The sequence below is a fragment of the Hipposideros armiger genome, unplaced genomic scaffold, assembly GCF_001890085.2.
Source record: "Hipposideros armiger isolate ML-2016 unplaced genomic scaffold, ASM189008v1 scaffold_221, whole genome shotgun sequence".
Lineage (NCBI taxonomy): Eukaryota > Metazoa > Chordata > Mammalia > Chiroptera > Hipposideridae > Hipposideros > Hipposideros armiger.
The window spans coordinates 427157-440281 of NW_017731571.1; the positions used below are offsets into that span (position 1 = coordinate 427157).

The window sequence follows — 13125 nt, forward strand, 5'->3', positions numbered from 1 at the left end:
CTCTGTACATAGAAGTCTATGTGAATGGCACTCCCTAGAGAGTAAATCAGAATGAAGTGACATAGGATGGAGACATTATTATACATACACACACACACACACATATATATATATATATATGTATATGTATATATGTATCAGTAATTCAAAATTAAAATATGTAACCTATTAAAACATGTAAGCTGTAAAATATAATAAAAGTATATCACCCCAGCCTAAACTCCATTACATATTAAATGCAAATTATAAGCTTATTTCCTTAATTAAATTATTTCTTTAGTAGCCTGAAAAGTTGTACTGATCAGTATTGTCTGAATCACTCACCCTTTACCGCATTTCTTAATGGCATTAGAGGAGTCATAAGACTCAAGATGGAGCAATGCCAGAGTATTGGGACTGAATGGAAACTTCCCTCCCATGTTTTGTCTTATCCGGTATTAGTAGAATAGATATGGGGACTGATCTCTTTTTCCATAATACCTGATAGGCTAAATGCCTGCACAGCCTCAGGAAGGGGTGATATGAGATTTCAGGAAGATATAATATTAGCCATCTAAGTCTCTCCTTGTCTGATTTCATCTTATCTGTTGAGTCTACTTCCTACTTCCATCTTCCTCAAAATGTTGAAGGGCCAGCCCGGTTTCTCCTTACAAATTATAGTAAAATGCAAGAGAGAGAATTATTAAGCAAAAAGGAACCAAACTTGAAGATTTAGAAAATGTTCAGCTTATTTGTACTGCAAAAAATGAGAAAGTGTGTTCCGGAGAGAACAGAAAGGGTGTAGCTAGACAATCATATGACAAAGATTAAAGGTGGGACTCATGGATCCAATCCACCATCTCAGCAGAAACACTGCGATCTTGGACTGAAGGGGACAGAAATGTGATAAAATAAAGGAAGCTTGTTGGACTTCTAGGATTCTATAGACAGGTCAATAGAGTTATCTAGCTGTAAACAATACGGTGTTATTTCTCCCAGAGTCAGGATTCATAGGTCCAGAAATCAAAGTGTGGAGATAACAGTGATACTCACTGTTATCCCTAGTGATCTACTAACAAAATTTTTACTCTTGTCCCCATGACCTTATGTTCCGTGGACCCAGAGGTCTAGTTTCAAAGGGAGAAATGTTTCCACCAGGATACACAACAATGATGCCACTGAACTGGAAGTGAAGATGACAACCTGGCCACTTTGGCCTCCCCATGCCTCTAAATCAACAGGCAAAAAAAACGGAGTTACTGTGCTGGCTGGGGTGACTGATCCTAACTACCAAGGGGAAATTGGACTGCTGCTCCACAACAGAGGTAAGGAGGGGTATATCTGGAATACAGGCGGTCCCTTAAAATGTCTCTTAGCATTACCATGCCCTGTGATTAAAGTCAATAGAAAACAAAAACAAATCCAATCCAGGCAGGACTAGTAATGGCCCCAGGCCCTTCAGGAATGAAGTCACCCCACCAGGTAAAGAGCCACACAACCAACTGAAGTGCTGGCTGAGGCCAAAGGAAGTAGAGAATGGTCAGTGAAAGAAGGTAGTTACAAATACCAGCTATAGCCATGTGACCAGTTATAGAAATGAAGACTGTAATTGTTAGAGTATTCCTTTCTATTTTATTATTAATGTGTGTGTATTATACACACACACACACACACACACACATATATATATATATATATATTTCTGTATATCTTTATTTTCTTCCTTCTCTTATCCTGTTATCATGTAACATGAGATGCATTGACTTTACATCATAGTTTTTAAGTATTGTTAACTCCACATCATAGTATTTAACTTACAGGATATCAGTAAGAGCAAACATCACCCAAGGACTTTGCATCCTCTTCTGGGGAAATGATTAGTGTGTTTTAGTTGTACACAAGATAGTAGCATAATCTTAGGCAGAAATGTGACCTTATTATTGTGTTTATATAAAGATTAAGTATGGTTTGAGATGCATGTGTGATGCCAAGTTGACAGGGGGTGGATTTGTGATGGCTCATTTTATGTGTCAACTCGATTGGATTAAGGGATGCTGAGATATTTGGCCAAATATTATATTCTGCATATCTCTATGAAGGTGTTTCTTTGGGTGACATTAACATTTAAATTGGTGGACTTTGAGTAAGCAGATTATCCTCCTCAATGTTTGTGAGCCTCATCTAATCAGTTGAAGGCCTTAATAGATCAAAGACTGACACTCCTGAGCAAAAAGGAGTTCTGCCAGCAGACTGCCTTTGAACTCAAACTGCAACNCATTTCTCTATATAATTTTAATATATTTTTCTTTTAATTTCATTTTGTATTTCCTATATACTACATTCCTGGCTGTGTTTTCAACTCTGTTTATAATATTTCTTTTGCTTCTATCCAGGCTTTTAACTCAATAATTTTTCTATTTCTCTTCTGAGCTCTGACAACTTTTTTTCACAACTATTTATATAGTTGTCTTAGAAAGTATTTTTGTAAAACTTTACATAATTTCTTTGGCTGTTTTATTGAGGGAGTATATTGACTTAATGGACTTGCAATAATGGGGAAATGATTTATCTACATTTACCTGTTTCCTTTTGTGATGAAATTACCTCAAACACATTCCCACCAAAATCTGCAATTCTCTTTGCCCTAGAAACACATCTTCATTCAGCCTGAGCATTCAAACAGTCAGTCTGGCTCACTTCAAATCTCTAAAAATTTATTGTTTTACTGTGTTGCGATCTGGCAATCATGGTCTCCAGTATCATTTTCACTCCTGTCTCCTGCAGTCTCCTTGGTCTAGAAGACTATTGTAGACAATGTAAAATGACATGTCCATATGACTTTTCCTTAGGCTCCACTTCTCCGGATATTTTATAATGCAAACAAGGTCTCTGATGGAAAATTCCTCAATTCTTCCAAGGCCCAGTCACTCTCCCTTAGTCTCTGCTCTCTATGAAACACATGCTGGCTATGCACCTCATGACTATGACACTTATTTGGGGGGAAATTTTGCTATCTGAAGAGGCATGTGTTAGCTGTCAGCATATTACATATAGGCCAATAAGTCCCAGCATTTTACAGGTGTATTTTACATTTAAGCTTTGGAGTCGTGGTCATTTCCTTGTTTGGGACAATATGGTTTTCTTCTACTTTTGTTCTTTATGGTAGTTTCCATATTACCCAGAAATCAAACCTGCCATAAAATTCCACAAAATTATTCTGTGTATTTACTGACAAATGTTTATTTACTGCCATCTCATCATTTACTCTACTATTTTAAAATTACTTGTCTATCTTCCCAACTCAGTCAAAAGGTCCTTGAGGCCTGTTGTTTATCACTGATTCATTCTTTCTCTTTCATTACATTTTGTTGCTTCTGAACCTAGGTTCTTTAAGATTCAAAATTAAAAAAAAAAAAGTGTGTAGCTGTGTTTTCTGACCTTTCCTTGAATGGGTTCAACTGAAAAATCAAAATAAAACAAATCAATATAAAAAATTACTTAATATAGCTATATTAAAAAGAGTTTGAAGGCCCATTGTGGAAAATAATATAATCATGATATTTAGAAGAAATTTTTAAGTGNCAATAGTGTTCATAAAGACAATCAGTTGAAGGACATAATGACAGAAAAAAAAATTAACATTACCAACAAGGAAGATCAAATACTTAGGCATGAACTGAAAAAAAAAATGTACAAAATCCACATGAAGAGAACTTTATAACACTCTTCAAAGTAACAAATGGACTTGAACAAACGAAAAGTTTCTATAATTTCACTCTGGCTCTGTAGGCAGGATGTTCAGGGAAGCTGGGTGAAGGGTATATGGGAACTCTCTGTACTCTGCACTCTCTCTGTTTTTGCAGCTTTTCTGTAAGTCTAACGCTATTTCAAAATAAAAGTTGAAGAGAAATTTTTTTAAAATGAAAGTAAATATCCTGAGGTATGGAAAATAAATCATAGATATTTCTTAAAACTGTAGCTTCAATATTTTTTAGTTGTTTGAAATTTTAGAGTATTGTACTAGTAAATGATATTCCCCCAAACAAAAGAATTAATAGTTTTTTTTGTAATGTTGGTGCAATTTTATATACTTGAAGGCCAAATTATCTCCATGTTAATTCTGTACGTATCAAAGAGACATTAAAAGTCAACAAGGAAAATTCAGCATAACTAAATTGAATTTTTCATAAACTTATGTCAGGATTTCTGTGTTCCGTTATAGATCCTAGGGAAGGGTATAATTTATATGAAATAGCTTATATTGAGTTTTTAAAAGCAATAGTCGGAAATACTAAAAAAAGTCAATAGTTTTATGAAATCATTGGTCTCTTAAAAAATCAGTTTTGATTCAGTAGTCAAACTGTTACTATTAAGATGTTTCTTATTCTTACTGGAAAATCTACAAGAGAATAGAATTGCTTATGCATTCTATTGCACAAAGTTAGTAAAAATGTGTTATGAGTATATGTTTAACCTGATATGTGATCAAAGTTTTAGCTACAGCCTCAGAAAAATCATTAAAACATAAAACTTCTAGACATTAAAACAAGTTCCTAACCTATGAATTATATAAGGTTTACACAAGGGAGAGTTATTTGTTTGTCATTTCCTTACCATTTAACTTAAAGCTCAAAGATGCAATAAATCCTACAAATCTAGCAATAATAGCCATGTGTGAAATATAATGCCAAGAGTAACTCTGTTTGATTTCTTACCAAAATTAAAATGCTGTTTTCTGAAACTGCCTTAATGCATTTATAAAAGCATTTGTGGGAAAACCATATTTACAAATACAAATGGATTTATCAACCTCCTTGTTGCACAAGAAAGACCAGTTTAGCCTTCATCTTAATGAGGCCTTGTCATAGAATTTGACATTGTTGTGCACTTTCTCTTCTTTAAACACTCTCTCCCCATGCCCTTTTCAATATTTCTTCTAGAAGGTCCCCTCACAATCTTCTGGCTCATTCTTCTCAGTTTCTTTANGGGTAGAACAACAATGTTCAAATGTAATGTGATGACAAGGCAGAAATAATGCACTTAAAAATGGGAGGAAAAGAAAGAGGGAAAGAGAAAAATAGAATAAACCCACTGGTTACTGTATAGATGATAGGTGGGAGTTTAAAAATGCAAATAAAAACTGAGAAATTAAATATCAAATGATTAAATAAGAAAAAGGAGAATAAAGGTATTAGAAAAATTAATACCTACAAAGATAATGACTAGAACAAAAATGCAAACCTTTCTAAATACCAAAAAAATAGAAAAGTAGACTATAAATCTTATAAAGAAACAGCAAATATAACAAAATATAAATAATTATAAAATATTATGACATTTTTGGGACTAAACATATCAGTCATATCAATAAACATGAATGGGCTTAACCACTTATTAAAAGTATTTTTAATTTGATTTACAAAGCAAGACCCATCTATATACCATATTAAAGGGCACATCGAAAACAAAATGATTCATAAAGAGTACACCAAGAAGTTCCAGACAAATGGAAAAAATAAGAAAGCAGGGGTAAAGATCTTGATATCAGACAAAGTAGGAATCAAGCCAAAACTCATTAAACATGAAAAAGAATAGCACATGGAACATTACAAGCCACAATTCACAATGATAAGAAACGTTTATGTACCAAATAACATAGAATCTGACTTTAAGAAGCAAAAACTAATTGAGACAAACAGAAGCTAAACTAAAAGACAGATAGAAGAACACTAATAAGAGATTTTAATACACCATTTTCAGTAGAAGATCAAGTGTAAAAACATAATTAGATATAGAATATCTAGGTAACATAATAAAGTAGATCTTAAGAATATATATCAAACTTTACACTATTGACAGGCACTACATCTTCATCCCAAGCATCTAAATATGCTTCACAAAAATTCATCTTATATTAGGTCATAAAGAAAACATCAGTAAGTTTCATAAAAAGTAGAAATAATACAATCAACACACTCTAACGAAATGTAGTACAATGAGAAATAGCTAACAACAAGAATGGATTTTTTGTGTGCAATTAAAAAAAAATCACTAAACAATTCCTGGGCTAAAAGGGAAATACAAATTGAAATGAAGAAATTTCTTAAAAAATAATGATAATGAAAGCACTACATATCAGAATCTACAGGGCATAATTAAAGCATTATCCAAAAAAAAAAAACTCATAGCACAAACTTTTATTATTTTCTTAAAAGAATACAAATAAACAAATAACTTCCCAGCTCAAAAAATTAGAAAACAAGTTATAAAATAAACCAAAAGAAAGCAACAATTAATAAAGATAACAGAAATTTATGAGATAGAGAATAGAGCAGTATACCAAATTAATAAAATACTTTTTTTCAAAAAACCAAGTAGAGAAACTATACTAGATAACTCGATCAAGAAATAAACCAAAGAAAGCTCACATACACAAAAATAAAAAATAACCAAGGAAAATACCCATTGGAAAAAGACAATTTAAAGATCGTAAGACATTACTTTGCAAACCACTATTCAAATAAATTTGGTAAACTAAATGAAATCGATCATGTTATAAGGAAATGCAGATCATCAAAATTGACCCCATTGTAGTAGAAAGTATAAATAAACTAGTTTCCATAGAAGAACCAGAGAAAGCTAACCAAGAACTAATAAACACACACATACATACTAGGCCCATAAGATTGCACAGTAGACTTCTACCCAACCTTTAAAGCCTAGGGACCCCCATTGCTCAATAAGTTACTCCCGAGTATTGAAATGAAAGAATGTTTCCTAATTCTTTTTGTGAAGCAGGTATAACTGATACCTAGATTTGATAAAGATACTNTCTTTAAAGAGGTAATTAAGGATTAAAAAGGTCATTGAGGTGGGCTCTAATCCATATGACTGGTGTCCTTATAAGAGGAGGATACTAGGACACAGAGGAAGGATCATGTGAAGACAGAGGGCAAATGACACGCAAACATGAAGATAGCCATTTACTAGTCACGGAGAGGGTCCTCAGAAAGAACCAACTCTGTCCACATCTTGATCTTGGACTTCTAGCCTCCAGAACTATAAGGAAATAAATATCTGTTGTTTAAGTCGCCCAGTGTATGGTCCTTTATTATGGAAGCCCTAGCAAACTAATACAATCCTCTACAGACATGAACCTCTTCTCTACATTTTTTATGAACTCTCACTTTGCACATTTTAAAATATATTCCTCCAAGAAATCTATTCTGGCTAGGTAGAAGCTGGCATGGCCAGTAACCAGTCATATATTAATTTGTCAGGGCGGTATTTTCTTCCCCTGTACTATTCTAATCTGTTTTCTGGTATACAATAAGTCCTCACTTAATATCATTGACAGGTTCTGTGACTTTAAGAGAAAAGACATAACAAAACCAATTTTACCATAGGCTAATGATATAAACAAGAGTTAAATTCCTACAGCATCTATCAACATTGTAACAAAATAATGTTGAATGAAACGATGTTATTTGAGGACATGCTGTATACCGTGAAATTTATAACCCACAAAAAGTTAGCGACGATTAAAATAAATTAATTAATAAACAGATAAAACTGGAATACACACACACACATGCACTCATTCATCCATCTTGTCTTGGTAGGAGATAAATTTCCCAAGACCATTTTGTTTGAACGGGATACATGAAAAGCAATACAGAGGCACCATACACATATTTAGCTATTTTACTAAGTAAATCATTTTAGTGGACAAAGATATATGTGTCTTATAGAATTATAAATAATCAGACACGTTGGAGCAGATTTCTCTCTGAAATATATAGGCATCTGTCACTAGCACAGGACAGTGTTTCTCTGACCTACGTGTGCATGAAAATCCCTGGGGGCTCTTGTTAGAAATTCAGATCCCCAAATCCCATCCCCAGACAGTGAGACCTCATGTTTCAAAACAGATCCTTAAACTACATGAAGGCCATCAGGAGTGTCCAGAGGGCCCACGGTACCTGGTAGATGGCCATGGCGCAGTGTTCCTGCAGTTGTTCATTCTCACTATTTAGGTTCTTTACTAGATTTTCAATTATCCTTTCCGCTTTGATTGCAGCTCGGTAACTTTCCTAGGAATATAAATGTAAATATTTATGTGTATATAATACATGCATATAAGTATCAATTTACATTTACTAATAATTACACTGAATACATTTTCTTAGTAAATACACTAAGGTCGAAAGTTAACATATGGGTATAACAATAAGAGAATTCAGTCCTTCTAATGAAATGCTGATTTCTTGAAAAAAAAAATCGGCATCATGATGGCCTTACAAATTGTTTTCGACTAAGGAAGGCAAGTAAATGAGAGCAAGACAAGAAGCAGGGCTGGCCTGNTACTATTTGGAAGTTTCCTAACATAAAGTTAAACTTCCACCCTACGACTCAGAAATTCCACTCCCAAAATAGGCAAAACTAATCAATAGTGATGGAAATCAGGAGGTGGTTGTATATAGTAGGAGCACGGATTGATTCAATAATAGCATGAGTAATCTTTCTTGAGGGAACAAAATGTTTTATATCGTCTTCTGATTGGTGGTTATATTAGTGCATACAATTGGTAAAATGTATCAGACTGAACAAGTAACCTAGAATTTTGAACAAAAAAGTCAGACAAAAATCAATAAGTACTATGTGCTTCCATTTGTGTATAAATAGAAACAAACCAAACTATAGTTTCTATAGATGCACTCTCAAATATAAAATCATGAAAACAAAGCAAGATACTCTCCAGAGTAAAGAGAAGTGGCACTATGTGGGCTGTGATAAGGAGGGGCTGCCAGGGAGTTTTTTGGGTGATGACAATATTCTACTTCTTGGCTTGGGTGGCAGTTACGTGAGTCTCCCCTTTCTAATAATTTACTAATTTGCACTTCATGCATGTTATATTTCACCAATTGAAAGTTTCTAAAATGTTTTTTAATTTCATTTTGAACACACACATACAGTCTCTCATAGCAAATAGTATTCAACAGCTGTTGAACTAAGCCCATATCACAACTGGCTGGATGAAATATATAATGTGGAGAAATAAAATCCACATAATCCTCAAATTAAAAGTCCCTAGAGCCTAGAGCTTGTTTTAAAATGAGAAAACTAAGAGTCAGAAGATTAAATGATTCACATAATTACTTTTCACTTGGCATTTTGGTATCTCAGTTAAATCCATATGCTTTAAAAAGTATGCAGATGAAAAACAAATAACAAAAAAGAAAACGTGAAAGGAAGGAAAAATGTTCTTACTGATACAAACATGTAAAGCATATATTTTATTTTATGTGTTGCATAAACCCTATAAGGTCACAAAGGCTGGTTTGTGGTAAAAGAAATATCTGGGCAGCCACAAAGAGATTAAATCTCTTCTGTATACAAAAAAGCATACTTTTCCTTTTCCCCCCTTTTTAAAAAGAACAAATAAACCCAATGTAAAAATTAAAAAAAAACACACTATGTAAATGCAACATAATTATATTTAAACCACAGAAGACAGGAAATTTAGAGTTACAGATTCCATGGTAAGTTTTAATTCTATCCCTGTGTATATGTTTTATAAAAGAGTCTTTCATTACATGATCACATAACAGTAGACCATGTAACAATCAGTTCAGCCAATGTTTAGTTTACAATGTGTGGAAGGAAAATATTTTATAGGATACATTGTAGGTAATTAGTATATTATTTAGGTAAATTGTTACATAAAATTTCTTAGAATCTTGGGTATTTACAGGCTATTAATAAAAACACTTTTTTTCTTGATTATCTTCTAAAAAACATGAAATTTACTTACATTTCAATGTTTTGAATCATGTATGCCAGGCATTTTGTATAAAAGGACAATAAAGACTAAAGTAAATAATGAAGATTCACAAGTTCATAACAAACCCCCAAAACAGCCCTTATTATCACTATTGAAGTTGCTAGGGTTCCTGACAACTCATATATTTGAAAATGGATTTTTTTCAAAAGGAAGATAAAAACATTTATCTTGCCTTTCCTGTATGAACAATAATTCAGGTTAAACAAATAATTAGCAGTCAACTCTGAGACAAACCTAGTAAAAGTATTAGGATATAGAAATAAAGAAATAAAGAAAAAATCCTCAAGGCCTCTGGACAAAAANTGTGTGTCTGTGTATAGTATTGCTATTGCTCTTAAATTGTACCACATTTAAGTCTTTTTTTCCTAATTAGATCATAGCTTAATCTCCTTTGTTTTTTCCCCTCTTCAGTTCACAGCTCTTGTTAGGTGCCCAAAATATGTTTGCTGAGTTAAGAAACAAGAAGAATACTACCTAGAACTACTTAGGATCTAAGTTAGGTAGAGATAGATAATTCTTCCCTATATTACAGAGAACAATTTTTTTTACTGTATTAAAGATTCTGCCTGGGAAATTGTTTACTGGGTATTTGAAGTCCTGCCAATATGCCTCGCTTCAGTTCTCCAGCTCATCCAAAGGAACGATTTGGTTCTTTAAGTCATGATTTGGTAAGCTTGTGGTTATTTATATGTAAACACATTTTGCTTTTTCATCATTCATGCACACCAATTATAAGTGATGACATTATTCTATGACTACCCAAGTGTTTCCCTTAACACTCTCAAGTCAAATTTTTCAGTCTGTAGGCCACTTACATCATACTTTCACGTTCTACTGCACAAGCACCAACTGTTTTCGTGACATTGACAAGAAGAGCTTGGTTGATTCCAACGAGGAGGTTCACAAGTGGTTGAATGCCACCGCATCTCCGGACAATGACTCGGTTTTCATACTCCTGACAACATTCTCCCAAGGCACCAACCACATTAACAAGGACTTCCTCAGGCTGGTCAGTTAAAAGTCCCACCAAAGTTTCAATGGCGTTGTATTCCCGAAACCTAAGTTTATCACAAGAAAAAGAGGTGGGAGGGAAGGAAAGAAGAGAACAGTTTTAGTTTTGGTATAAAGTTAGCATATGATAACATTAACAGTAATAATAGTAATAGCTAAAAATTAGTAAGTGCCCACTATATGCTCATTCCATCCTTACAACAACCTTGTGATGTAGTTTATATTATAATCCTCATTCTCAAAAAACTAATCTGGAGCTTGGTAAATTTTGAAGCCAGCACCCATACCTGGCCATCTGTGCCCTTCACACGCAGTACAACCATGAAGACAACTACAACTTCTTCCAAATCTGACCAACGATGAGTTCACAATGCTAAGGGCTATTTCCCCATGTTACAGAGACTATTTTACACAAACAAAGTAAAATAAACCTATTTTGTGTTAAACTGGACATGTGAATCTCTTGTTAAAGAAAATCATCACACTAAGACAAGGAAGAGTTGCCTCAGAGCATTCATCATAGAGTGTGACAAGTCTAAAAATGAATGAAGAGATAAGTTTGAACATGAAATCAAATCCAATGGTCATAAAGTTTACAAATACTTTGAAATTCAATGAAATCACATTTGAAAATGACTACCTTTTAAGATTAACTGGTTAGTTGACATTTAGCTCACTTATCTTGTTTATCTCTAGAAAAAGGAGAAGAATGGATCCACTTGCATCTCTATAAATTCAGGGGGGGGGGATTCATCCCCTCACCTTGATAGGTCTCTGCAGAAAATATCAGAGATACTTCTTATTTAAATGGCTGCTCATATGCAAAACAGTCCATTTGCACAAAAAGATTATGTCAGCAAGCCTCTGAGCCCAACTGGGGCACAGAAAACCACTGGCAGGTGCTGGGATGGGAAGCAGGAATCTTTCATGTCTAATAACTCCCTAATTCGGACAACTTAGTCCAAAATGCATATCTAGGAAAACTACAGGAGTAGCATTAAAATGGACTCTTTCTTAAAATAGCATTAAATTACAAGAATATGTTTCTGTGGCCATGTTTTCATTATAGAATATGGAAGGCCTTCTCTTACTTGGTCACATTCTCTTTGCTGATGGAACATTTCCATATTGCCCCCGTGACAGCGGCCAAACGTTCTTTATTGTCAGTATTATTGAGCAGACTGGCCAGGGGTTTAAGTCCTCCGTGCAGCCTAACGAGGTCACGGGTTTCCTTATCGTCAGCACACTGCACAAAAAGGCAAGTCAGAGGCTGTCAGTGATCAAGGCGTATCAAGATTTCAGTGATTCTAAAAGAGGCTGTTGTTCTAATAGCTATGAAACTTCTTTTCAGAGAGTATCATTTTCTGAAGGCACCTCCAAGTAAAATATAATTCCCTATACTGGCAGCTATCTGACAGTGTCTCTCTTCCCTTACAGGGTTTTCGCAATGTCTAGCAGTTTCTGCATACTTGGCAATTCTCTCAAGCCAGTTCTGAGGTAGCCTGGGCTTCCACCAAGACAGAGGCAGAGGTCAGCAAGAAACCTAGAATGCCACAAGCACAGATAGGGGATTTCTGCAGTGATGCAATCCAGAGTCTTGGGAAAGCACAGTAGAGGAGATAGATCAGTGAAAGGGATTCGGCCAGACCTTCAATGACTCCCAAAGTCTTCGAGATGAGGAATTTCCCCATTAGAGTTTCAATGCCCAGCACAGTAGGTTATATCAACAGCAACTTATATTTTATTCAGACATGTTTATCCACATGTTTGTGTCATCCTTTGAAATAAAGATGCACTGCATAGACGTTCCCAACTGATCTTCCTTCTCAGATTATAGAGCCAAAAGATGATTAATTTAGTATAGGCTTGCTATTATCTAAGCATCCTATGGTCTCTGAGGCCACAGGATACAGATGCAAGTCCTGCGTCATGTGTGAGAACCACTAGAAAAAATCCTCATCCTAATGCACCCTGAGGCACCAGCCATATTTATCTTCTATTTGTACCTTTCCATTCTGGTTCAGTAACAACTTTTAAAAATTAATCACCATTATTAACCAACCCTTAATGGCTACTCATACAAAGCATATATACAAGTCTAGGCTATATATATATATCCTTGTTATGAGTTGAATTGTGTGCCCTCAAAACTCTTAAATCGAGGGCCGGCTGAGTGGCTCAGTTGGTTAAGAGCTCACTCAAGAGTTTGAGCTCTGAGCAAGAGCAGTTCAATGCCTGGCCCAAGCTGAGCTGCCACTAAGCTGCCAATAGGTAGCAGGATGGCTCAGCTA

The 13125-nt window shown here is 34.6% G+C and overlaps 1 protein-coding gene across 1 annotated transcript in view; it reads right to left on the reverse strand.

Annotated features, from left to right (window-relative positions):
- Positions 1-13125, reverse strand: part of ODAD2 (outer dynein arm docking complex subunit 2) — a 161473-nt gene that overhangs the window by 85880 nt on the left and 62468 nt on the right. Inside the window, exons 13-14 of the mRNA XM_019654386.1 lie at positions 11926-12080; positions 10639-10881 (exon numbers count right to left, since the gene is read on the reverse strand). Of these exons, the coding sequence (XP_019509931.1) occupies positions 10639-10881; positions 11926-12080 (398 nt within the window). The remainder of the gene's footprint in view (positions 1-10638; positions 10882-11925; positions 12081-13125) is intronic.